Here is a 27,470-nt window from a genome sequence, read left to right on the forward strand (position 1 = left end):
GTAGCAGCTCCTCTGAATGGCTCCTAACCCATTTCAGTCAGAATTACTCTGGTTAACGAAACTCTCCTGTTAGCGCTAATTGTGGCCCCTTTTGGCTGGCCCAAGTGAGATGAGTCAACTCCTGAGAGGAGCTCTGCCAGCATACTGAAATCCCAATGATCCCTGGCTGCCTTTCCACGTGAGCTACCCTGTGGGCACATCTTAATTTTTCCATCTGTCTGCCAGTGAACTTCAGACGACACTCTGCCTCAAAACCTGTTGATGTTTAGCTTTGCCTGTTAGTCAGAAGTGTCTTCACCAGTGAGGTTTAGGATCAGCTGGGAATAGATGTATAGTTTACGCCACAGCACAATAAGCCATTTTTAAATTGAAATACACGTGTTCACCTGCTTTAGACTGCATTGTTTAGCTTTCTCCCATGGGTGCAGCCTTGGCCTTTGGTACCAGTTAAAATCTTTATGAGAGGGGGGAAAAGGGGGGGATTTTTTTTCTTTAGTTCCATCACAGCTTTTGTATTTCAGTGATGGACCATGATGGTACGTGGCAGTTGTATGGAGAAAAAAGCCTGGCCTCTCCACTGGAAGGAGCTGGTGGGTGAGCAGGAGGTGTGCTGTAAGAAGTATGAATGCATCCATCAAAATTAGTTTATTTCTAAATGAAATTGCCTGTTACAAAGCATACCTGTGAGGGAAACAAGGGTTGGAAAGGATGTTCTGAGACCCTGTTCACTAAAATCCCTGCTGCCAAGAGGAGTTTATTCCCCACCCAAGCTGTCTAATGCCATGATTCAGTCAGCAATGGTATTTTGATGAGTCTCTTGGCGAAAGACATTTGATTGGAAAATGCTAGGCCCTTTTATTTTTCATTATTTTGTTTTGTCTTTCTAAATGCTTCCATGTGAGCGATTCTACTCATCTTTAAAGAATGCATGTAGGAAAAAAGATGTGTTTCGAAGCGTTTTGCTAGTATTGCTTGTGCTGGAAAAGGTCAACATGAAAAATCTCCCTCTAAAATTATTGTAGACTGTTACTGAAGGAAATGTGTATTATAGGTAACAAAATGGGGCTTTCTGTCCCAGCTTGCCCAGCAAACATATCTTCTAGAATGTCTTATGAATTCCTGGTGGAAGCCACGGGTTTTTGGGGGTTTAAATCCGATGTTACACCGAAGGCTCACGCCGCAGCCTCTGGCCTCAGGAGCCGGTGTGCCCTGCGCAGCGCCCACCCGACGGCGTGAGGGACGTTTATTTATTATTTTCCCCCTGTTCGTTCTGGTTCCGTGAGGCGGCCCCCTCACTGCAGGCCGCCTTTTCGCCAGCCCTGCTGTGCGGGCCCGCCAGCCGCCGCCACCAGCAGCAGCCCCGGCTGCCCTGCCCGGGGCCCGCCCGCCCCCGGCCCTGTCCGGGCGGTTCGCCCAGGGACGCTGCGGCCGCCGCGGGCCCCGCCGCTGCCGTCACGGTTTCCAGCGGCCGCGCTGGGCCGGCCCTCCCCGCCCGCGGCCCTCCCTCGCCCCAGGCGGCGGGGCGGGCAGAGGGAGCGGCGGCCGCAGCGGCTCCTCCTCCCGCCGCGCAGCAGCAGCACCCAGCCGTCAGGACGGGCGGCGGCCGCCGCGGCTCCCCGGGACCCCGCGGTAGGACGGGGCAGGGGGCGAGGGGCGAGGGCTGCGGGGCCGCGGGCCGGGCCGGTGTCCCCGGGGCGACGGGGAGCCTGTGGCCGCAGGAAGGGGGCGGCAGGAGCCGGGGTGCGCGACACCGGGCCGGAGTGCCCGAGGGACACCAGCCCCGCGGCTGGTACAGGGGGAGGCCGGGGCCTGCCGCAGCTCCGCCGTTTGTGGAAAGCAGCTCATGGTTCTGAAGGAAATGAGGTGGTTTCAGACGAAAAAATAGACGTTTTGCTCTTGTAGTTGGAGTTCGGTACGTTGCCTGTGCCGTTCGTTTATCTTTAACGTCCCATGTTGATGTTGTTTTTTCCTTACAAGAGGAAAAAACCCAAGATGGTAGCCCTGTCAGTAGTTACACAATGCTTTTCCTTACCAAACGTTCCTTTCTACAAACTGCTTGTCATGTACTTTACTTTTTCTTATGCTACACATACCTAAAGCGCCTTAAAACTGAAACCCTTTAAACTTTTGCTATACCTTAGCCAGGTGTTTGACAGAAAACAGCTTAAGCATTTCATTTTTCAGAAGAGCAGAGTCCCTCCCTGTCCCAGTCCTGTTCCTGGAGGAGAGGGGCTGGGCGGTAGCTGGGGAGCGTCGCCTCAGGTTGTTTTTTTCCCCCTTTCTCAAGGCAGTGGTAGTTCCTGGAAGCCTCTTCCTGCTAAAGAGGAGCAGTTGGGGGAAAAACCTTCTGAAGGGAGCGGCAGGGGCATGGAAGGCAGCGCAGCCAGGAATGGGGATGGATGCGCTGGGGCAGGAGGCGTGGAGGTGAAGGTGTGGGGAGAAAAAACTGACACGAGGGAAGAGAGGTGCTGGTGCAGTGCGTTTTGGTGAAGGAGCCGGTGAGTAGGTTGCTATGCATCTAAAAGCCTGGCTGCTGTACGTGGGGGTTCGTTCCCCGACACCCCCAGCACACGGGGTTTCCTGCCGAGTGCATCAGTATTTTCTGTTACCCTGGGGTGCGCCTGGTAACATCGGAAGCTGTGCAAACCCAGTGCGTGGCTGCTATGAAGCTTGAGTGCGTGAGCGCATTCCCCACAGCTCGGCTGTGTCTGTAAGTTCCTGTTCTTGAGCAGCTCTGAGAGTCATGCAGACCACTCTCCTCCCGCTGGGGCAGATGATAGCTTGCATGGGGCACTGCTTCCAGTTTTGCCCGGGGCCTGGTCCCCGCTTCATTTCTTCTGAGGTTTTTCTTTCTGAAAGTGCCCCTGTAGCTACTTCTGTGACTTTTTCTCCCCTTGCCCCCAAAGCACCATATAGAATACAGTGTACCCTATATAATAAAGAATCAGCAAGATTTTGAAGGGCCTGATGGTTTTATGTCTATGTTGACAGTGATATTTATGTACCTTTCTCTTGCCTGACCTCAGTGTGAGGTTAGGAGCTCAAACATCTCTGTGAATCTGGACTTAAAATTTCTGGAGTACTCGTCACATGCTTTTGTATGCTGTGTCACTTCTTTAGCTTGTTGTCTATAATCCCCAGAAGTTCTGAATCATCAAACTTGAAATTCTGTGAAATGTCAGAAGTCACTAAAAGATATAAAAAACTCACAGCGAGATGGAGACATTTTATGAAGGTATTTAGAGAAAAAACATTGTGAAGGCGGTAGTGTTAGGTAACAACTTAAAATACGTAATCCAATCTAGTACAGACAGTTAAGCTAAGAAGTCTGTCTGGTTTGAAGGCTACAGGAGATGCTGTTTTCTGGACCTCTAGCAAGTTTCAGAAGATGGAGCATCCAGAGGGTTTGTTCAATAACGTTGCATTAATCAGAGCTAAGATAGAGCCTGTCTTGGTTCTGTGATCTGCAATCTAGGGATAAAAAAGGAAGTTAAAGCAGAGATGTAATCAAAAAGAGCTGATGATTTAATGGTGGCTACAGGAATAGCACGACTTTTGAACAAATAGAAAGTTTACTTTACTTTTAGCCAAGGCTCTGTGTAGGCATCGATAGAAAGTTCTCAGTGAGCTTTGAACTGCAGTTAGAGGCTTCACTTCAGTGGACAGCTGAGTAGCAGCACCGATGTACTTTCTTTAGTGTATTTCATACAATTGTCTGCTACTTTGAAACATATGTTTCTTATTGGGTATATTAAAAATGTATTATATAAACAATTGGAAATAAGAAGTGAAGATTTGTCAGCTGCATGACTTTTGTTTTGGGCTGTTTTGAAGAAGGTAGCAAAAGCGTTAAAAAAAATAAACAAAAGGCTGCATGTTTATTCTCTTGTGAGCAACACTTTCACCCATTTTAAACTTGGGTTCTCATGCACTGAAGCTAAGTTGGTCCCTTTGCTTTTCCTGTTGCCAGTTTATTTGAAAGCAGGTGTGTTTGATGTGAATGCCAAATCACCTTCAGGCGGTTCCCCAAGCTGGGAAGAATGTAATGTAAGCCAAAGGGCAGCACAAAGTATCTACAGTGTATTGCTTCTATTGTTGCTCCGTGTTTGTTCTAGATTTTATCAGAGCTCACAGCAAAATCTTGATAGGAGGTTAGATCCTGGCTTGAGCAAGCCTGGAGTCAGTTATGGGTCAGAGTGGAGACTTGCTGGTGTCCTCCTGAGAGACAATTTCATTACCTGCTTGTGATGACCAGGCATCTGATCCTGCCTACACTTAGCAGGTGTTTTTTTGTGGGTATGTGTGAAATTGTATCCCTACTATTCAGCAGTCACAGGTGCTGAGTGTGGACCAGTGCTAATCATTAGATTGTAGGGGCTTAGACTGAATAGTCTTCAAATGTTGGATGTTTGTTGGTTTTGTGGTTGTTTTTTTTTTTAAACAAACACAACCCCGTACAGTCCCGCTGCTTGGCTGTTCCCTGTCCGATGGAGAGCATCACTGTGCTGTCTGACTGGCAGCAATAGGCTCTTCTTCTAAGATAGACAAAGAAATGGAAAGAAGTCCTTCTTAGATGTTGCTTCTTTTTTTTTTCCTTACACATTGTTTGAGATAAGATACTGTCTTGCTGAATAATAGGAAAGGTTAAACTTTTTCTTCTTTTTTTTTTTTTTTTTATTCTTATTTACTACAAAGCATGGGTCGTTTTTTTGAGGGCATTGGGAAAGTGTTCACCAATAGGTCACTCTGTTCTAACCTTAGCTCAGCTGTTGTCTTGAGGAAGTGCTGGACTTTATTGTTTCCTTCCTTCTTTGGAGCCATTAATAAGTATTTGTTTCATCGTTAGGAGAGGTGGGCCTCCAATTCAGGCTCTTAGATCCCAACTTCTGGCAGGCTTAAGAACTGTCAACCAAAATAATCCCATATTAAAGATCCAAATGGGTTTTGAACCTTCGCAAGGCCTCTTGTTTGTGCTAAATCTTACTATAGCCATTCAGTCAATATGTATGTGAAGTGATGCTCACTGTAATTTATGCATGTAATTCACATTCCCAAAGACCTCTTGCCTGTGTAAAAAAACATGTTAGATTTCTAACTTTGGCCTAACAAGTTGCTCTAAATTTGTCTGCTTTAGGAATCTTAAGCACCTATGTGAATATCCCTTTTATTGTTGCTGGAGAGAACAACTTTTAAGTTTGGAAAATTGCACTCCTGTAAACACTGCACCTATCTGTAGTCCAAATAACTGGTTATTGGTGCACTTGGAAGTGTTTTTAGAATACATTTTCCATTAGCTAGGAGAATAAATGGATCTTACAAATGTTAGGATTTTGGTGGGGAGAAAACCCTTCTTTTTCATTAATAAGTGTTAGGGACCAAAGTTTGTTCATCCCACATGCAAACTGGATTTGAAGGTCTTGCTTGCTTTGAACTTTGCTGTTTTATGGTTGTTGTGAAATACCTGTCTTTCTAGTTAACTCTGCTAAATTGGCTTTTTCTTGAATAAGTTGGAAAGAATTAATCAATCAGCTGAAAATCAGTAATTCTTTATAGTCACCAATGAATGAAGTGTGTCCATTTGCTCACTGACAAGTAATAATCTTGCTAGTGTGGCTGAACAGCTGTGTAAGCCCTTCGCTGTTTAGAAAGCATGGAAGCCATCACCTTTAAGAAAAAGGTAATGCATTTGTACACTCCTATTTACCTCTTTTTTTTTTTTCAGCTGCAGAGTTCCAAGGCTGTCAGCCTGGTGCAGAACACAGAGGTTTTGTGCACAGTATAGGGTACGTCCATGCAGCTTTTAACTAATGTCCCATAGAGGTCCTGTAAGCGTGCCTTTCTTTGTGGAGTTGTCAGTTGAACAGCTTGGTGGTGTTTGGCTGCTTCTGCAGCCCCAAAAAATCTAAATGTAGGAAGTACTGGTAGAGGACCTAATGGAAAACTTTTGTCGTGCTTTAGTTCCTGTTGCTTCGCAGGGCTGGGGAAAACCCTCTGCTTTCGCAGCAGGGCCACTCCCCCCCGACTCTGTGTTTCAGGCTCAGGCACAGCAGCTCATTTAAAATAGGTGGTGTGAAATGAACAATTAGGTATTTTTCTAATAACTGTTTTAGAGGACTGAACATTATACTATTGTTGTAGTTCTGTAGGATTTCCCGCAGAGTTTACTTTGTGAAATGGTCCAATTGGTATTTACCTATGCTGACTTGCACTGATGATGTAAAAATTTGTTCTTGCATGGTAGAACTTAAAATAGAGTATAAATCCCTGAGGCATTAGTCAGTTGAGAACATAATTCAGACTATTTATAGCATGACTTTTTCGCAACACATAATTTTATATGACAAGTTAAGAGTTTGAAATTGAAGAAATAATAGAATTAAGTTGTTCTAACATCTCATAAACCTATTTTGGTCTTATTTCTTGCTTGCTGTGTTGTTAGGGAAGTGCCTTTATCTGTGTTGTCATATCTGTTTTGACTGTCTGTATTGTAAATACTCCAAAGAGAACATTGCAAGAGTGTGCTACAGAAGGAAATGCTTGGATCAGGGCGGAGTAGGAAGCCGAAGTGAGGTTGACCTTGGTGTGTCATGTTTTTTCTGCATGTGGCTCTTGAGAATCCATACAGCTCAATTAAGTTATTTGGGTCTTTTTGCCTTAAGTATATATGTAGGGACTGACAAGTAAACCCAGAGAGGTCTGTGGTCTTCCCAGAAAGTCACAGATGCTGAATGAAACTGTATGCTGGTGGAATAATTGTGAAGCTACGTAAGCAGCACCTTCGCGATGATGAAATGCTGCCACTGCATGGTAACTTTATATTACCTTTTTCCCTCTCCCCTGTTGTCTGCTGTTTGCACCCCTAAGACAAAAGTCTGTAAAACCAAGCACAGGAGTATATTTCTTTCTGTTCATTTGCCATCTCTGTGGTTCAGTGCTGGTGAATAGTGTTACATTGCCATCTCTGGCAGACCCAGTGATACAGGCAGCTAGAATATAAGGTTGGCCTACGTACACTTTCCAGTTTTGCCCCTCTGCAAAGGATGCAGCCCTTGAATTGTCGGGGAGATGTACCAGTGAGAGTATGCTCAAGCTGGGACAAGCCTGTGTCATGAAGGAGACAAGGGAGCTGGGGCTTTTGGTCCCTGTTTGCCCGTGTAACACAGCAGATGCTGGTTATTGTTACTAGGTGTTTAAAGAACTTTGTCATAAAGTGGCTGAGTTGCCTGTTCCATCAGAATTAACCTTCTGCAGGCTTCTGAGGTGTTAGTTGAATGTGGTGTCATTTTTGTTTTGCTTTGTGTTCTTGCTAGCCAATAAAAACAAGCAACAAAAGGTACTAGTTGCAGGTCAGAGTGAGTCACCTGGGAAATTCTTTGTGGGCTAGATGATCTCAGAGGTCCCTTCTGACCCAAGTTATTCTGTGAAACGCAGAGTTTGTACTGGTGCAGGTACCGTCAAAGCAGTTGTTTCGCTACCTTGGAGAATCTTATTTTGTTTGTATGTTCTCATGTGTTTCTCTGTTATGTAGATTGTTTCCAACACTGTTCAAATTACTCTTCAAGTAATGTTTAACAGTATAAAAGTATAAAGTATAAAATATTTGAAGTGGGCTAGTCTTATATACAATTTAAATCATTGCTGGAGGTTTGGGAATTGCAGTGCAAATGTGCACTTCTGTCTAGAATCCATGACACGAATCACCTTGTGTCAACATCTCCTGCAGTGGTACGGCTGTAATGTCATGGTTTATGCATCTGTTGCTGAAAAAGTTAGATGAAGTTCTTATTTAACATTTTTACAGCTTGATTGTGGCTTATGGGTCCATCTTCCCATTCAGCTGTTCTTCGTTGGCCATAGTATCTCTCCCCTGCTCTACCTTATTTTGACTAAGGCTTGTCAGCACTACCTTTCTGATGCTTCCCCTCCTGCCTCTGCTTACCCCACCAGGTCAAAAAAATGCTAGATTATCTTCCAATAAAGTATTTCTGTAATGATGATGATGGAATTAGCAGGATCATCAAAACGAAATGGGCAGTGTCCCTGACTCATAATACTAGCAAGCAGTTCAAAGGATAGTTTTAAAAGGCCCCCTTATTTTGATTTCTTCCTGTTTCACCATCTATTCGGAGATGTGGGTGGTTGTTTGGGTGGGGTTTTTTTAAAGAAACATCTTTTTGTAGAAAATGGATGACGTGTTAGTACTCTTTGAATATACCTTTTGGGATGAAGACTAGTAAAGTTTCCTAAAGGTGAGCTATGAGTTCTAAGTTCTGTGTAAAAGAGCTTTCCTGAGTTTTGGCTGGAATGAACTCAACTACTACGCTAAGCCCTGTTGGAAGGGGAATGCATTCTACTAAATCAGGGGTTTTTTTGTAGTGAAAGGAAGGCTAGGCAGGGAGTCACATACATAGAAGACAATGCAAAACCAAATTATGGGGCTTTTTATCTGTCAGGGTGAAAAATACTGCACCTGGTACAGGCCTGTGTAACGCTGTGCTGCAGTGTGTAAGTCAAAGATAAATCTTGCTCAGGCTCAGGCTGGTAAAATAGCAGTTAGCTAGTATGATGCTGGCTGTGGCTTGTCCTTGTCTTGCAAAAGCACAGTGGTGGATGCCTGAGTTCATCTCTGATGAAAGTCCACAGCGTATTGTAAGGTGGTAAGTTCTGTTGGGCTGATTTCACAATGAGGGATCAGTCTCGGAGCATGTTCTGTAATTTATAGCTTTAGGCAGCCTTTTGTACTACATCCTGGTAATTAACCTGGAGTAGGAGTAAAGGCCCAGGGTTTAAATTTACTTGGTGTTCCCTGGGAAGTGGGTGTAATAAAAAAAATTACTTTGAACAAACGTTGGTCATGGTTTTTTAATCCTTTTTTGCCCTCAAATTATTGGGCTTTGCTGTAGCTGGAGCCTGAGCAGCAGCCACTGAATAACTTCTGGGAGTGGGCATGAACGCAGTGGCTGCACTTATTTCTATTGCACCTTAAAACAGAAGTTTTCTGGCAGCCTTAAAATTTTATTCTTTACTTCTGCCATCATTGTGTAATTTGTATTTTTGTTACATCTCCAGTTGTAGTCCTTTTCTGCTGTGGCTTAGAGGAGCCTATTTTCAAGAGTCCCATTTAAAGTATATTACAGATTGAATCTCTTACGAAAACAGGTCTGTTCCTTCTTAGCTCTGCTGAAGCAGCAGGAAAATGCTCAAGAGCCTGTGCGATTCATGGCCTGCAGAAGCGAGAGTGCAATGTCTGTGGCAGGAGTAAAACTTCAGATCTTTATTTAGAATTTTGAGGTGGACCTCCAGGGTGAGCACTGGGATGGGGAGAGGACTGTAACGGTATTTGTTCTGTATTTTGTTCAAGACACTCCCTCTTTCCATGTGTGGTTTGGTTGCCTGGATTTTTTTCCTCCTCTTAGGCACTGCTGCTTTTATGGCTGAGCAAACACAGACCTTGCTGTTCCTGTATCTTCCCACACATTATTTGTCTAGCAGGGTGTACTTCTGCATCTTCTGTTCCCTGGCCTATGCCACCACTTTGTCAGGAGGCGAGTGCTGGTCATCACTAACAATTTCAGTAAGATGTTGTGGATGTAGCCGAAGAAGTCTGGGAAGGTGGGCTTAGAAGATTAAATGGAGACAGGCTTGTGAAGTGGCCAACAGAGACCTGATGAAGTACAGAAGAGGTGGTGATCAGGAAGTTTATGAATATAAGAACTTGGTGCCTTTGTGGATCTGGTTTGCCTGGAATCAAACCAGTGGGGGAAAATCTCCCCTTGGAAAAGTCCTGGATAGATGCAGGGTTTAAAAGAAGCAAGTAGAACGTTGTGAGAGAGACAGGTGGGGTTTTTTTTCAGATTACTAATTAAGTTAGCCATTATTTCTCAACCTCAGCTTTAATTGCCAAAAGTATCTTTTAATGTTGGGGTTTTTTTCAATTTGAAAGGAACGTATTACATAGGATTAAAAGCAAGCAAACAATCCTGCTAACAAAAACAATGGCTAGCCCGTTTCTCCTCCCCTACCACACAAAACCCCTCAACCGTTTTTGCCTTAAATTTGTACCTAAAGCTTTATTGAAAAGGGGTCTTACAATTTTTTTATATCCTTTCATTGTATTTACATGCAAAGCTAAACATAAATAAATAAATAAAAATAATTATGGTTACACATGAAGGAAAAAATAATTTCAATGCTGTAATAATTTGTATATAAAAGACATACCTGTTGACATTATGCATACTAAGAATCTGGGTTGTGGTTTTTTAGTTTGTTGTTTGAGTGACTGGAGTAATAATTGTTCTTTTTTATTTTAGTACCATGGCTATGTTTTATTATGTAAAGCCAATTTCTGATGTAGCGGGGCTCTGCAATACCAGGCTGCCTTCTCTTGGGTGTTGGGTTTGGTTTTTTTGTGGTTTGGTTTGGTTTTGTTCTTTTTTGGTTTATTTTGGGTTTTTGCTGGCCTCTGTCCACTTCTGTGCCCCCGTACCTGCCCAGAGGCAGCAGTGGAGTGGAGCTGGCAGCATGGGCAGCGCAGGCAGTGGGCTGTGCAGCTGCCCTGCCACCACATAAGCCGTCCCAGCGTGTGGCTGGGGCCTGGCAGCTCCCTCCAGCAATCAAACATGCCTTTGTGCAGGCTGTTAGGAGCATGGCAAAGCACCAAGAGGAAGCTGCCTGCTCTTTTTCCAGCAGAGGAGAATACATGTTTTGCTTTCAGCTCTAATCAGGAATGTTGAGGTTTTGCTTTTTGGCCTCATGAGCTTGGGGTCTTAACAGCCCTTATAAGGGTAACAGCAGGCATTGCCCCCAGCAGTTATGACTCCCTTGGGATGACAGTATCTTGCAAGTGCTGTTTGGGTGGATTTTATAACTTGAATTTGCATCTACTTTAGTAAAAGTGTTTCGTTTATAGTGTTCTGTAAATTTGCAGTGAAGTGCAGTGGCTTTTTCAAGATGTTCAAGCTGGAACATTGTCTCTCTAGAGCATTGAAAAAGTTCCCAGGTAGCTGCTGCCATACCTTTATGCTCTTTATGTTAGTATTTAGCATCAGTGAATATTCAAAAGTAAAAATGCATTATTTTGCTGAACTGCAGGGGTAACCATCAGAGACTTTTTTTTTCCCAAGATTCAGCTTTAGCATTAAAAAGTATCCTAATGTAGGATATGCACTGGGTACACCTGGAAAAAAAAAAAAGAATTGAAAAATTGCTCTCCCTTACGACTGCTGTGTATGGAGTTCGTGCTCCCTTGTGTATATCGCACAGTAATTGTCTTGTATGCCAGATCTGGTGCTGTAGGTTTTATGCACTGCACTTGCATATGAAATGAAAAATTACATAAAGCTTAGTCATGTAGAGAAGTGCTTGTATAATCAAAAGGGTGTTGTCTTTTCAGCTGTAGCAGCTGATCTGGTAAGAGATGCTACTTCTTTCAGCAAACTCTTCCCTCTTAAGTAGGAGAGTGGCTGTTTTATAGGTAGCGGTGTTATTTTGAACTTTCAAGAGTCTGCTCTGGAACCTGTTTAAACATTTAGGTTTTTCTTAATGTGGCCCTGTAGAACATAATTTGCTCTGCGTAGAGGTGGTAAAATAAATGCTAGCAACAGCCTTGATGTTTAAATTATTCCAGAACTCCTAGATAGCTCTGCAGTGAAAGATCTCATTGGGAACCAAGGCTGAAGGTAATGTGGGAAAAACATTTACCATGTGATGGAGAGAGCATCTTTTAAGCATCTGATACAATACAAAAATTTAAGTGAGCCTTTACCCTTCAGACATAATCTGGTTATGAACGGTGGGTGTCATGTTAGCTAATCTGTAGTCTGTTCTACCAGCTGAATGTGCAGAGTAGGGCCATGAGGTTTGTAGGTGGCTTTCCCTTCCTGGGACCTTTCTTGAGACATTTAAATGTGGCCATTTGTGATTGACAGTTTACTGATTTAAAGCCTTATTTGCTTAATACACTTTTAGTGTGCTCTGTCATTGCGATTTCTATTAGTTTCTTTCTTTAAATTTAAATGAGTACATGCAGTGTGAAGTCCAAATAATTTTTAAATAAATTGAAGATTTCCTAGTTGTATTTTCCTTAAGAAAAAAAGAAGAAAAAAGCATTTTTCCATTCTGGTGTTGCTATGCTCAAGAGTCATGGAAACCAGAAAAGGAAGTTAAAGTCATCATGCAAAACAAAAACAATCCCACAAAAACAGCACCTCCCACAACCCAAACCAAACACAAAACAAAACAAAACTCCACAGCTGAAATCCAAAACATGGCAAAACAAGCCAGGTGCAAAAGATAGTGCTTTAGGGGAAAGAGGGGAAAGAAAGGGAGGGGATACTGCTTGCATGGCAGTTTAAGAATAGATTGGGAATTGTCACTAAAAATAACCTTGAAAAAGTTAAGACTGATTATGGATGTTTTTGTCCTCTGGAACAAGTTCCTTGAGTTACTTTTACAATCTGTTTAAAATAAGGCTTTCTGTATGCTGGAAAACAACTCTTGTTTTGTCCTTCATTTAGCTGTCCTTCCTTTTTGACCTCCACTTCTGTTTTGGACAGCTAATGAGTCTGCACTTCTGTGCTCCAGAGGCACTATCAACTTTGAGAGATAAATTTGTTCTGGTGATCTTATCCTTTCTGTCAGCCCTTCATATTTTATGGCAATGCTGTAAGCATGAAGTGTAGCCTTTCCACTTCTTACTCTGACCTTGCACTTTTGCAGATGCTTGCATTTAAATGCATTTTAACACCTCTCATACAATTACTCACTTGAAGATATAGCTGGTTTGTCAGACTGTTCTGTATAGGTTGCAAACTTCTGGAGACTTTAATAATGCAATAAAGTAAGCTTTTTAAAGCCATACATCCTTATCAACATAATAGACAAAGCAAGCAGTAAGTAGTAATTGAAACAAATAAGAAAAGTAGTCTGAGGAGTGAATTTACAACTGCTTAGGTACCTGAGCATGTTCATTGGCCTAGCAAAGGGAAAAGCCTGTGCAAGTTGTGTAGTTTACGTCTACATTTTGGTAACTGGCTGCTGCAAACATGTTGCCTGTTCATTTTTTTTGGTGTAATTAGTGAAGCATGCCAGAAAATAACTGTTATCACATGCACTTTTCAGATCTTTGCCATGAGTTACCCTGGCTGTCCCCCAGCAGGTGGATATCCGCCAGCAGCCCCAGGTAAGTTGATCAGATGAAGTAAACTGGTTAAATGGCTGTGGGTGATCGTATCTGGAATGGAAAGGTGGTGTGGACAAAGAACAGGACTGCAGAGGGTTTTCTTGACTCACTAAAATTTTCTGTGCTCTCTTGTTAAGTCCTAATTTATCTTGGCTGGGGATTCTGACTTCCGTAATGTGGGTGCTCTACCACATGCTCATATAAGGTCCATTTTCATTCACCTCAGATGCAGCACACAGCACTAGGAGATGGTCATAATTTGACCAAAATCAATAAATGTCAAGGAACGGTGTCCTGTCAGTACTGAGTCTTGAAGGCAGCTGGTGAGAAAAATTAGTATGGGGAGAAATCAGTCACACAATTTAAAACCATATCCCACAAAAAATTAGGGCTTTATTTATGACATTATCCATAATTCACTGTTCTTAGGCAGATGGTTGTATATGGAAGGAGTAGGGCTGTTAAAAAGGATATCAATTACAATACAAAGATGATGAAATGTGTAACTACTGCTTGGTATCAGGGTGAACTTTACAGTTGTTGGTAATGAAACTTACAGTTGTTAGTATTGTTGGTAGAAAGAAAGGGCTGGAGCTATATGGGTGTGGTGAAGTGTGGAGTTTGGCAAACTAACTCGGGAAGGGGAAGCAGTGTACAATGAGAAGCCAAAACTAGCCTGGGAGGGTAAGTCCTGTTTCACAGCAGAATATTCTGGCTTAGACTGCTGCGTGGAGAAGTCTGCACTGCTGTCTGCAGCCAAGTTCTGTGACTTGTGTATCTGTGAATGTACTGTGTCATGCTCTGTAGACATCTCTCAAACTGGCAGCCTAAAAGGCATTAATAATATCTTCCTACTGGAAGACCCAGACAACTTTGTAATTTAAAGGAAACTACTGTCTATTCAAAATACAGTGTTTACAGTATGAACTCTGAAGTGTTAAAACTTTAAAATATGTTCAGGGTTGTTCTAAAGGGCAGCTTACAGATGCAATGATAACCAGTGTGATTAGAAATATCCAGTGAGGCTTTTCTTTACATTGTAAGTGTACTGCTATCCTGCACCTCTTCAGTTCTTTTTCCTTCTCCCAAACTGCTACTCTTGAACAGACATCACATTAAAAATTTAAGTAAGGAGTAAGTTTAAAAAGATGTAGTTTCTTGTTTTAGCACAGCTGTTTGATTTCAGGTAGCAGTCCTTGGGGCGGCGCTGCCTATCCACCTTCAAACCCGCCTGCAAATCCACCTCCAATTGGACTAGAAAATGTGGCTGGCTATGCCAATCAGTTCAATCCCAACTACATGGCTGGAATGGTGAGTTTGCTTTCATTTAGTGTGTTTTACTATGACTTTCTGAAGTGCTCAGATATGTTTCTGGCATTACCACTGACAAGTTTATTGCTTGAGTTCTGTGACTGTCTAGTCTGTTTAGATGTCGAGCATTCAATATCATCTATTGAAGAAAGTGGTTACTGCAAACTATTTCTTATTTTAGGAAAGCAGACTGTGAGTTAAATGTTGATTTGAGAGCCTAACTTCAAGTGTCATGGACATAACAACAGTGTAACTTGGCTTTTGCTGTGCAGACAAATAGGGGACAGGCTAACACTACTGAGTATCTGTCCATTGTTAATGTAGTCACACTGGCAAACGCAGTTCAGATTTTGCCTGTTACCTGGGTTTTGGCCAGTCTGAATAAGGAACAAGGCTGTGCAATTTGAGGTACCGGTGACTTATTCCTGAAAAGAATATGGGATCCGCTGTCTCCTATAAGCAGTGATGTTTAACAGATGGCAGCAAAAACATTTTATGTTGACTGGAGAAAATGCAGACGTTTCCAATATGACTTTTTTTTTTTTTTTTTTTTTTGCATATAGTAGAAGTGAGTGACACTTATGACAACTCAGTCTTCAGAAATCTGTTATGCTGCATAACGAATGCGCAGTTTGTAGGAAGGCATTTGTGTTAGATGCCTTTCTGAGGCAGCGATTAAATTCCGTGATTTGGCAGCCTGCCGTCAAAATGAACAACAAACTATCTAGGGTGCACCACAGCAACTAGCTTCTGAGAACACTGCAATCATCAAATGTCAGTTCTTCTGGTTCCCCTGTAGAAAAGGGCCTGGGTGTGTCACGTGGGGAAGGTGATATTACATGTGGAGTGGAGTATCTTTGTAGCAGTTTCTGTAGATGTCCTTCCAAATGTAGAATGCATCTAGTGCATCATAAACCAGCCAGAGGTTGCTCATAGTAAATCCCTGCACTCAGATGGTGCTTAGGTCATGTAAAGCAGCCATGGACAAAGAAGGGATAAGCATAATTTTGTGTTGCTGAAGTAAGCTTTTAGACTAAGAGGTGTGTGGCTGTTGGTGCTCTTCTGTGTGAGTGGTGTCTAATGCTGGATGTAGTGGCAGGTATGGGTCTCTTGGTTCTGCTTCTTGATGAGTGGCAGCTGATGCAAGAGTCAACTGAATACAGGGTTTTTTCCGTCTTGCTTTCTAGCAAGACGTGATCAGTGCGAAGTTCTTTTGCGGATGCAGAACCACCCATCTGTGTTGGTGGGGAGGGAGGCTGTATTGTATTAAGTACGATATTGTAACACAACCATTTGTACACCTTCCTGTCTCTTGCTTTATTGGCTGTCATTGCAGGCATCCAACCTGGCAGGGACCTTTGGAGGGACAAATGTACCACAAGGCATATATCCTTCAACACCTGGGGGTTATCCCCCAGTCCCTCCTGGTGGCTTTGGGCAACCTCCGTCAGGACAACAGCCCTCTTATGGAGGGTATCCACCATTAGGAATGCCATCGTACCCACAATACCCAGGTGGCCCTGCACCAGGCCAGCCACTGCCTGGTCAGCAGCCTATGGGCTATCCAGGACAACCACCAGCAACATACCCAGGGCAGCAGCCCATGCCGAATTTTCCACCAAACCCAGCTGTCAATCCGCTTACGCCCTCTTACCCGGGAGCTACTGGGCCTACGGTCTCTCCTGTAACAGTAAGAGCATTCAGTGTTTTGGTTCTGAGATGTGACCATTTGTATGTTTCTCTACATTTCCTTTGTATATGTAAGTGTAAAGCAACCCTAAAAATGAAAAGAGGTCACGAAAAGAAGTTTAACTAGAGAGAGATGGATCCTTTCCAAATGCAAGCAATACAGGCTCATATGACTTAAAACAAATGCTGTTTTGCCATATTGTCCAAGAAGAAACATTTGACGTGAAATCAAATTTAATGAAATTTGCCTTTCCTAATTAACAAAGTGCTGCCAGTTGTATATACAGGTTCATAAAACTTGAATTAATTGGCAGCAGATTTAATATTGGTGAACCTTCTTGACCTTTAATTTTCTCATAATTTGGCTATTGAAATGAAAAAATTGTTTAAGGTGGGGTCTTTCTGAGTTCTCTCTGTTACTTTTTTAACAAAAAGAAGATTGGTAACAGTGGTCATCTTTCCTAGGTAGTAAATCACAGTATTTTACTGATTGACAATAATACACAACTCAACTTGGTCTGATTTTAGCATGGAAACCGAGGCACAATCATTGATGCACCGGGATTTGACCCTCTGAAGGATGCAGAAGTCTTACGGAAGGCCATGAAGGGATTTGGTGAGCAGTCTGTGGATTTACATTTCAGTTAAAAGCAGAATTGCAGCTTTGATTCAGCACTGATCTTTCTCCATTGTTATGTGTGTACCGAGTGAGCCAGTTCACATGGTATTGTCTTTGGTTATGAGAAGAGTTACTGGAAGTTCATATAGGCGTAAACAATACCATGAATTTGGCATTTGGTTTTGGAGTTCTTTTGGTATTCTTTCTGTTTTTTGTGATTGGGAGTAGAGCTTCAAGTTCTGTGGTCATACACAAGAGGAGATACTGTAGGTGAATTCAAGGCATACATGCCCTTCACTTGGGTATAGAAAAGGTAATAAATGGAAATGGAAAGCTGCATCCTCACATGACGTGCATGCTCATTCTGTGGTGTCTGTATACATTGACAGGAACTGATGAACAGGCAATTATCGATTGTCTCGGAAGTCGTTCAAACAAGCAACGGCAGCAGATCATCCTGTCCTTCAAAACAGCTTATGGAAAGGTAAATACCTCACGAGAACAGAAGGAAGAAGAATAAAGAGCCTACCTTCACTGGAAGTCAGAAGACTTGGGGTTTGGAAAAAAAGATTGCAGGTTGCTTAAGGGGAACATGGGACATAAGTCATAGCCTGTTTAGGGTTCTGCTTTTACCCACTCTTGACTTGTTCATGGCATGTTTCAGATGAAACATGTAAAGCAGTTTCTCTGCTAAATGGATGCTTTGACTCTGGTCTGTGCAGTCTATTTAGTTGGACCTTAATGACCTAGATGTACATGTTACATTATGCTGTTTTTAGTGTTGTTAAGGGGAATAGCTTTACTTTGAAGATATACTATTGATGCTTACACATAAAGAATTCTACTTAAAATCCACAATTTTTGTGCTTACATTTGTCAGTTTTGGTCTTTATCGTTTTTTGCTTGTTTTTATTTCTCATTAGGATTTGATCAAGGATCTCAAGTCTGAGCTATCGGGTAACTTTGAGAGGACAATCTTAGCAATGATGAAAACACCTGTCATGTTTGATGCTTATGAAATCAAGGAAGCTATAAAGGTTTGTGTCAGAGATGAAAATTTCTAAGATGGAGAAAATATATGAGCTGATAAAATTTTTGGTAATCTTTTAAAAGCTTGGACTTGCATTCCCTCCTCTCTGTCCAGAGATTCAGCCCACTGTTTGACTGAACTGTATCCTTTTTCTTGGAGGTATATGATAGTACAACTGAGAAATGTTATTCCCATAGGTTATAGGTAAAGACTATTCAATAGGATGGTGTGGTAACAAAAAAATATTAATAAAGAAGTATCCAGAAAAGGCAGAAACTGAGTTCTAACAGTTTCTGCAGTTCATTTATTACATAGTCTTGAGTAAGCTACTGAGACGGCTCTCTTCTAAGCCAGCCACTGCATGGGGTGTCTTTGTTTCTGGGTTTTTGCTTTGAGCTGTGATGGATCTGATTATAAACCCGCTCAACTTCGTTTCCAGTGACTTTACACTTAGTGCTCAAGAATAATTAAGAAAACTAGGTTCATAAAGATTTTGGACAGGGTGTACCACCTTCTTATCTTTTCCTCCACCTCGGAAGTATATTTCCCTAGCCCGTGCTGGACCTTTTCTGAAGTGTTATGGAAGTATTGTGTACTTTCTCTTTAAAACAATCAGACTATTTTATAAATGTTTAGTTTGTTAAAATAAAAACAGGTCAAACATTTGTATTTCAAGACAATGTTTAAATGAAGGTGAAAAAAATATTTCCATTACTAAGTCAGTACATATATTTACATGTTCTTTGGGCACAAATTTAAAGTAGCTAGGAGGATGAAGGAGCATTAGCTGTGTTGTAATTGCAACTGCTATCTGTTAGTTAGTGAAAGTTACTATGAGAATTAACAAATTCATCTTCAGCGGTAGAAAAAAATTATTCTTAAAATGACTAAAATGGGGGGTGAAGGATGACATTTTAAAATGAAATTTTCTTTTGATAATTATTTTCATTATCTGCCTAATTTGTATCTTTAATACATAGGATTTAGCACTTAAACTACTTTGACTTCTCCTATAACAAGATTACATTCTAAATTGTATTTTGTTGTATAGTTTTATTACATTTCTTTTATACTAGGCTGTAGAAGCAAGATGAGAATCTGGAGTGTGTTTTCTCCTTATGCTTTTTTTTAGGGCGTTGGCACAGATGAAAATTGCCTCATTGAAATCTTAGCATCTCGCAGTAATGAGCATATTCAGGAACTCAACAGGGTCTATAAAGCAGGTTAGATTTGTTACAGTTCCATCAGAATTTTCTTCTTTTTCTTTCTTAATTACTGATTGACAGTATGAGTTTAGGAAATGAACAGAGGTGTATGATGATTCATGGCTGTGTGTCTTTTCCAGAATTTAAGAAGACTCTGGAGGAAGCAATAAAAAGTGACACATCTGGACACTTTCAGAGGCTTTTAATTTCACTTTCTCAGGTACTTGCACGCTAGGATTTTGGAATTTGGGTTTGTGTGTGTGTTTGTAGGGTTGGTTTTGGTTTGTTTTTGTTGTTGGTTTTTTTTTTAAAAAAAGGGTCCACCAGTAACATATTTGCATCTTCAAATTCTTTTAGGGAAACAGAGATGAAAGTACAAGTGTTGACATGTCTCTTGTACAAAAAGATGTGCAGGTCAGTGGAAATTTTTCTTCATTTCTACGGTGAACTCAATACACTGAAATTTGACTGTGTAGCTTCTGCTTACTCTTAATTTTGGAGACCTTGTGACTTCTCCTGATGTAGTGCTTATGTTTCAGTGGATGGAAGTGATAAGAAAAGCCCTGACAGAGCGTTAGAGCCATGTAGCTCCCTTATAGAGATGGAGCTCTTGCAAACAGAGTCCACGGCGGGGGGGTGTTATCTCTTTCTGTCAGCTTTCTGGCTTTTCCAGGTGTTGCGTGACTCTACATAAGTCCCGTGACCATTGTGCTGCCTATTATGGGAATGGTCCAAAGAGATTTGAGGTGATATGTGTGTGGATTAGATCTTAATCTGTGCAACACCTGCATTAGCCTTTGCCTGTTATTGAAGGAACTCTGGATTTTTGCAGCAAATAAGGCACTTGGACTAGTAACTCGTCCAGATAAGTTTTTTGTATGTTCTGTTTCACCACATAGCCAAGAGAAAACCCTGGATCATTTCAGTACACTGCTGTCATATAAATAGTAATCGGCTTTCTACGTAGTATGCCTCAGCCAAAAGACAAGAAAATGCCAGAACATCCTTAAAGGTGTAGAAAAACAGCCAGACGTAAACCCAGTTAGGAAGGACAGTCTTCAGGTATTTTTTAAACAATTTTCCCTTCTTTAGTAATCTGGAGCCCTTGTGTCTGAGCCCTTAGTGTCAGTAAGCTAGGAAGACTGCAGGCATAGCACATTGTAGGGAGGTTAGAACTCGATATTTAGTTGCTTGCTCCTGTTTTCCAGCAGTACGTAGACTAAGAAATAAGTATAAAAGGAGGGCAGGCTATAAGGAAGCCGATCTGAAACTCAGCTTTTCAGCCCGACTGCTTTTCTGAGTAATGAAGTGTGAATTGCCATCTGTGTTCAGGAGCTATATGCAGCTGGAGAGAACCGTCTAGGAACCGATGAATCCAAATTCAATGCCATTCTGTGCGCAAGAAGCAGGGCCCACCTCAGAGCAGGTAATGGTGTCCTCTGTGTAAACAGTAACTTGGTTCTGTTGTAGGTAATGATAAAAATGACTCCTGAAATCTTTCTCTCCCATTAACAGTCTTCAGCGAATACCAGAGGATGTGTAACCGGGACATTGAAAAAAGCATATGTCGTGAAATGTCTGGAGACCTGGAAAAGGGCATGCTGGCAGTAGGTATGTGTCGTCTTAGCCAGGTCATTCCTGGTATTCCACTACAACTGGCTCAGATGGTGGCATCTGTGACTCCAGCGAATGATGGTGTTCTTAGTAATAATTCCAGTTTTCTGCTTTTAATGTTGAGCTTTCTGTGAAGTCACTTGTAAAACAGGCCACTTAATTTACTTCAGAATGACAGAGGAAGCTTTTGTTTCGGGCAGCTGCAGAATTTAAATCTCACATGTTCAAGTGTGGAGAGAATTATTAACTGTACTTGACATTGTTTTAAGAAGTGATGAGGACTTGTTCCAACCGCTGAGTCAGTGAGAATGGAGTATGTGGGACAGCTTTGGAAATGAAGCAAAATATAGGCATTAACCTTCTAATTAGTTACCTCTACCTCTGTTTAGTAGAAAGAAAACTTCAATTTTGTTGCAAAGGGGTTAGTTTTTCCACTTTTCCTGTAGTTAAGCTTTGTTAAATGTTTTTAAGTGCCTCCAGTATTTCTGAAGAGTAAAGGCTCTTATCTCAAGTCTACTGTTGTCCCCTAGGAGGTAATCATTAGTTTCCATGAGGTTGGGACAAGGCCTCAAGCTGTTGTGCAGTACTCTTGTTTGGAATGTTTTGTTCCAGATAAAATTGTGGAGTCTGTCATCTTTCGTCTCTCATCTCTTTAGACAAGACTGCTTCTTTACATCTCCATTCCTTTTTCTGTTTATTATTGTGAATTTATTGTGGTATCTAGAGCTGCTCCTTTAAAAGTGTTGTTCTTTGGTGTCGAATATGTTAGTGAAAAGTGAGATACATATATATATATATATATACACACACACACACATATATATAAAGCGCCTCCTACCAAAATAAGTAGGAAAAATGTACTTTGCATCACTTGGAAACAAGATGGGAGAGGAAATTTGGCTCAACTGCAACAGATATTTTTTTTCGTGGAACTTTGTAACAAAATCTTGCAAAACGGGAATCAGTTTTAAAAGCCTCATATTTTTTTTCACTCCTATTTTGTGCATATGTGAACTATGTAACTATTCTTACTCTACTTGGCCAAGCTGTCACTATAGTGGCTTTTCAGTGACCCAGACTAGGTCCAGGTCTGTTGGTGTGATTCAGAATTTATCACCTCAAAAAGTATTGTTAGAAAACCAAACTTAGGAAAAATAATATTTCCCAGTGTTTCTTGGTAAAGAAACTGTACTGTCGGAGTTAGGAAGTCCTTTGATTTAACGGAGCTTTGCAGTCACTTGACAGGTCCCCATGTAGATACAGATTCAGAATTGGGACTGTAGCTTGCAAAGAAGCCAGTGGCCCTTTGAGCAAGAATTGTCATTAATATTTGCTGAATAATTCCTTTATTGAATAGATTTTGGTTTAGTTTTTATTTATTTATATGTGTTTATATGTATATACACATATGTATCTATATTGATCAAAGATGTTAGCATCATTTGTTCTGTGAACCTTATTTTCAGGAAAAAAAGGTTTTCTAATTGAATATATTTAATTTTGCTTTCTTTAAAGCTTTCTGGATTGTACAACTGGTAACTTACAATAACATCTTCAGACATCTTAAAGTGCAAGTGTGTTGTTTTAGCTAAATACTGTGAGAAAGAAACATGTATTTCATTTGTCATTTGTTTTTGAATTCTATTATACTTATCATTGACAACTGTGCATGGTGAACTGCGCTCTCTCATCTACATTTTTCTATTCAGAAATGTACTTTTCCCTATATAGAATGTGTGTTGCTGTGAAATACGTATTTAGGTTTACCCCTTTGTTCTGTATTTTACGTGATTGCTTTTGATACCTTTTTGTGCTATAAAATACCGGCCAGGTGTGGTTTGTTTTCTCTGTACTTTGCCACAGATTGCATGATTGTTTACTTGTAACCAGCATAGGATCAATATATAGATTTTAATTCTGAAGAGTGATGGAGGCTTCTTTCATCATCCTGATTAACATGACAGTAACTTGATTTAGATTTTGCTCTTTAAGATTTCTGATGAACTGTGCTAATTAAATATAAAGTCCAATCATTATTAAATAAGCATGTTAAGAATTTTTCAGGTTTCCTGGTGAACTTTGTGGCTAAAAAACCCCAATAATGTAACTAACTTTAAACGTAAGGGTGAGGTTTTTGTCGTAGGCGGCTTCCCAACTTATATTGGGGCAGAACTTGAATTTCTCATACCTTTCAGGTACGTGGCCTAAGAATTCTTAAATTAGGGAAAAAGCCAGGAGCACCACTATGTGTTCTTTCAAGTCTTCTGCCCACTCCCCATCCTCTCTTTTTCCCTTCATAAGCAAGAATCTGGTCGTTAGACTCTTTTAAAGATTAATTATGGGCACTTCATGCTAGATGGTTTCTAGTGACAAAAAAGTTGGCCTTGAGCCATGAAATGCAATAGGCTCTTTATTGCAGTTGCTGTTTGGATTTAAAATCATTTCAGTGACTAACTGAAGGAGTGGAAGCTGCGTTGTATCGGTGTATGTTTATGTAAAATTAAAGCATGTGACTATCCAGGGTAAGCTCAAAAAATGAATGTGAGTTCTGACTGGGGAGGAGTACCTGATTTCTGTAATACTGTTTCTTTTTGCAGTTAAATGCCTCAAGAACACACCGGCTTTTTTTGCAGAGAGATTGCAGAAAGCTATGAAGGTAGGTGCCTGTGACTATATACGTAAACTTACGGTGTGGGTTTGGTGGTTTTTTTGGTTTTTTTGTATGCCTGTACAGCTCATACATTCAGCTGAAGGTATGACATTTTTCAGTGGGCAGATGACTAACAAGGTGCAGTCATTATTATGAAAGGCTGGGAAAATCCAGCTAATTTGATCCACTTAACAAAGAGATGCATACAGCCATACCTTAAACAGAGTAACTTGGTAAAATACAAATATGCTTAACACTCACTGAAATTGATACCTTTTAAGTCGAGAGCTCTAGCTGAAAGAAATAAATAGGCCATTAAACTCACCCAACTTTCCTGACCCCCTGTGCCTCTAACAGTACCCCCCACTTCTTTTTTTCTAACTGTTCTTGTGCAGAGAAATGACTCTTAGTGTCCTACCAGTAACTTTAATTTATTAAAGCATGATAGGCTGAACTCTGTTCAAGCTTATTGAAATCAGTGGGATTATGCTAATAAACGGTTATTTATGGGGTGATGATTCATTTTATTATATTCTTTTTACTAGTGCTGTATCATCCAACATTTCCACACATTATTAATACGTTGTATTGTTGTTTTGTTTGTTCCAGGGAGCGGGAACAAAAGACAGAACTCTAATTCGAATCATGGTATCACGCAGCGAGGTTGACCTGCTGGACATACGTGCAGAATACAAGCGGATGTATGGCAGATCTCTCTACACAGATATCCATGTAAGACTTGGAGATTTTATCTTCCCTGCTGTGACATCCTTTCTGCTAGTAGAACACGGACCCTTACGCTGAATAGCTATTAACTGCGCTGAGCGTAGGGCTGTGTTTGGTTGGCTGTGTTTGTCAGGAGAGTGGAGGCTGAAGTGCCAGAGAACAGACAGCGCTTGCTTTCGCGTGGGGGCCAGATGGGCTAGAGAGGGGAAGGAAGCCAACAGACAAGGAAGGAAAGGGGTATTGATCCGGAGGGGTTTCAGAGACCTGGTTTTAAGTCTGGTCTCTCTCCCAATCTCTGTATATGATCTTGTCGAAACCATTTAGCCCCCCAACTGAGTAATGAATGGTGCTCTACCTCGTGCCTGTGTTGAAAGAGTGCAAAGCTCCTGATAGGCTTTTAAGAGTTGGCTGCCTCTTTCTCTTGAAATTACAAGATTTTGAAAATCAACTTCAGATTCTTTAGCAGTTTATCCACCCTACTACTGCTGTTAACAGCTGTAGCAACAGTCAAGAGGATTCCTTGCCGATGGAGAAGGCAGTAAGAGCTGGAGGAGAGTGAGTGGTACCACTTTTCGGTGCCATATCTGTTGAGCCCCTGTTTATTCCTCCTGCTGTTGATGCTGAGGGCCTGCAACTTGGTGGTGTTTGGAAGGAATCCTTGCAAAGACAGTGAAGCCAAAAAGTCTTGATGTGAGTCTTCTGCCAGAAACAATATGGTCTTTCTGCCCATGCGCCACAGAGGATCACCTACCAGAAGTTTTTCCCAAGGGTGTAACTCTGGAGTAAAGATGTGCTTCTTCTACAGTAGTTACATGCTGTGTAACCACCAATGTCTGAGTAAAAAAACAGTGAGACATTGGTGGAAAAGCTGGAGACACACCCTCACCCCCTTCACTCTCTTCCTCCCCTGTGCTTTTTTTTTTCTTTCCCCTTCTCATTTGATCTGACATTAAAATAATTCTACCATTCAGAAACAGGCCATACCCATTTAATGGGCTGAACTTACTTAAAACTTCGTTTCAATGAGTATGGGGCATGCTCGTCCACAGTTACATGTACGTAAGCTCTACTTTGTATTTCTATAAAAGTAAAGCTGAAAAAATCTTTGCAAAGGAAGTTTTTAGTTCCTTTCTTCTTTTTTTTTTTATTAGTGCATATATAAACAGAAATGTTTTATATTTTGTAGGGAGTGCTCTACACATGCACAGGATTTATCCTGTTCTTTGAGGTGTCTTTTTGTCACTATTGTAATAATTTTGATCTGGACAAAATGGTTTTCAGTCATACCTGAAGATGAAGGATGAGATAAATGCACTAGCTGAAGCTGTTCTGTGTAAAGGATTGTCAGGCCTCATCAACCAAAAGTAGTTAATGAGCAGCTCCCAGGGAACACTCCTTACTCCTAAGAGCACCAGGCAGAATTCAGCTGGCGGGGCCTTTCGTCATTAACTACGTGTGTGAGTGCATCCATACCGACATTCACTGCCCACAACATGAAAGATGTTCTCTAATTGTGGAAAAATCTTTTTGATATCAGGGCATTGTTTTTAATGTTTAACATAATAAAGAGTAAACTTTCAGTTGCTGTCCCTGGAAGAATATCCACACTGACTTCAAGGAAAAGTGCTTCTGTATTATTTTTCCCATAGTTTCATACCTTTTGCTGGAAGACAGCTTTTCAGTCAGATTTTTTTATTGAACTGTTCTCAGGTAGGTAGTTGAACCTTTACACCAAACTCAGTTTGATAAAGAAATATATTTTCTGTTGACGCTTCTGGTTCCAGTTACAGAAGGAACACATTTTACCGTGTACTTGTATACGTGTATTAGACTGATTTCTAATTAGCTTTTTTTATTTTTTCTTAAGAGGTTAACACCTGCTTTCTTTCAGCCCTGGATGCATTATCTTTTGGTCATTCATATCATATTTACAATGCTTACATCTCTTTTCTTCTGTTTCAAAACACAAGTCTTTTTAACTTTTCTTTTTCTGGGTTCCTTTCCAGGATGATACTTCAGGAGACTACCGGAAAATCCTACTCAAGTTGTGTGGTGGAAATGACTAAATGGAGCATTGAGCTTTTCTTAAAAAAGCTCCTATTTCCATTTTTTTGCTTTAAAGCACCTTCTTTTTTTTCTCTCCAAAAGTAAATATAAAATGACCTGTTTCTCCTAAAGCAATTACATTTTAAAAGGAGTGCATATATCTTTTCTTCAGTTCAAAAATAGTAGGCAGTAAATGCCCCCAAAAATATGAATATCATGCTTCTGTGCCGTCTGCTCAGGATTCTGTATAGTACTTTCAGCAATCCGTGAATGACAGGTCATTATTTCTTTTTTGCTTATATTATACTGAAATAATATGTTTGGTTTATGGAACAAAAATCACAGTTGTATGATTGAAGGTTTTATTTTCTATAAACTTTACGTGCCATTTTAATGCAAGTTTTATATATATTGTATGCAGAGTTGATTTCATGCTAGCCAACTCCCCGATGTGTGGAGAGAACAGCCTTGAGATTTTGTGTCTGGTTAGGACTGTTCTTTAAAGAAGTATTGTGAAGTTCAGTTTTCTTTGCTTGATTGTTTTTAAGGAAGTTGTGTTTCACATTTCATTCTCACTATGGCAGTTGTCACAAGGCAGTAATAAGGTTGACAATAGTAAATGTTCTATGGTTTGTTTTAAGGTTTCTTGATTGTGCCTTAAAAGTATGTATGTAAGAAGAGATTATGAAATTAAAGCTGTCTTCTAACTTTTTGCAGATCATGTGCTTGTTGGTGTTCATGTTGATTTACATGCGAGTGATGACTCAGTTTATGTAACAGTGTTTTCACAGAAGTTCTCTACTTGAATCCGCAGAAGTATTCAGAAATTGTTCTGTTGACAAGAGTTTGGGACTTGTGTGCTCTTAATAAGCAATTATCTGTACATGATATAAGTAATCTGTACTTATTGCTCGGTATTTTCATTTTGCATAAGTTCTCTTACTCTTGGAAGTCCGAATTTTTATTCTCAGCTAGCACGGCTGATGTTTCTTCAGCTTGTTTTTCTCAAAATAGAAACATGTAAAGAAAAAAGAAGTGCAAGGGGGGAAAGGTTTGGAGCTAGGTCGGTGAAAATAGACTGCTTGTTAATAAAGAATGTGCAGACTTCTCATATTTCACACACACACACACGCACACTCTGTCTCCATTCTGTAAAGGTCAGGCAGGTCCTTTTCCCTAGAAGTTGTGTTGCTGTTTGTCATGGAAGAAGATGGGAGTGTCATAGGGGTGGATATTGGAATTAATTCTGGGTTGCATTGTCACTACAGGAATGGCGAAGAGTGCAAAGGTTTCAGAATAAGGTGGCTGTGTGGCCAAATGACAAATTTCTGACTAGGGTGTGCAGGTAGGACTCCTGTCGCCGTCAGTGGCAGCAATGTGACTACGTCCAAAGCCAG

The 27,470-nt window shown here is 41.0% G+C and overlaps 1 protein-coding gene across 4 annotated transcripts; it reads left to right on the forward strand.

Annotated features, from left to right (window-relative positions):
- Positions 1–1,496: 1,496 nt before the first annotated feature.
- ANXA11 (annexin A11) lies at positions 1,497–26,794 on the forward strand. 4 transcript variants are annotated; one of them, XM_080400914.1, is made up of 16 exons: positions 1,532–1,629; positions 5,723–5,783; positions 13,123–13,183; positions 14,370–14,494; positions 15,831–16,184; positions 16,712–16,799; positions 17,192–17,286; positions 17,726–17,839; positions 18,965–19,055; positions 19,178–19,257; positions 19,395–19,451; positions 20,370–20,463; positions 20,553–20,648; positions 23,249–23,307; positions 23,911–24,033; positions 26,034–26,794. In XM_080400914.1, exons 3-16 carry the CDS (start codon positions 13,132–13,134, stop codon positions 26,091–26,093), a joined length of 1,488 nt encoding a protein of 495 aa, XP_080257040.1. In that variant the 5' UTR covers positions 1,532–1,629; positions 5,723–5,783; positions 13,123–13,131; the 3' UTR covers positions 26,094–26,794. The 4 variants fall into 4 exon arrangements, with proteins under 4 accessions (XP_080257039.1, XP_080257040.1, XP_080257041.1 ...); XM_080400913.1 differs by lacking the exon at positions 5,723–5,783 and having other exon boundaries at positions 1,497–1,629; XM_080400915.1 differs by lacking the exons at positions 1,532–1,629; positions 5,723–5,783 and adding an exon at positions 1,694–1,912.
- Positions 26,795–27,470: the final 676 nt, after the last annotated feature.

The sequence above is a fragment of the Falco punctatus genome, assembly GCF_963210335.1.
Source record: "Falco punctatus genome assembly, chromosome: 9".
In the NCBI taxonomy this organism is placed as follows: domain Eukaryota; kingdom Metazoa; phylum Chordata; class Aves; order Falconiformes; family Falconidae; genus Falco; species Falco punctatus.

Bases quoted from the DNA above. Each gene is read 5' to 3' on its own strand.
- ANXA11 (XM_080400913.1), top strand. From the start codon at position 13,132: ATGAGTTACCCTGGCTGTCCCCCAGCAGGTGGATATCCGCCAGCAGCC. The intron at 19,258-19,394 runs GTACTTGCACGC...AAATTCTTTTAG, and splicing joins TTTTAATTTCACTTTCTCAG to GGAAACAGAGATGAAAGTAC. The intron at 20,464-20,552 runs GTAATGGTGTCC...TCCCATTAACAG, and splicing joins CAGGGCCCACCTCAGAGCAG to TCTTCAGCGAATACCAGAGG.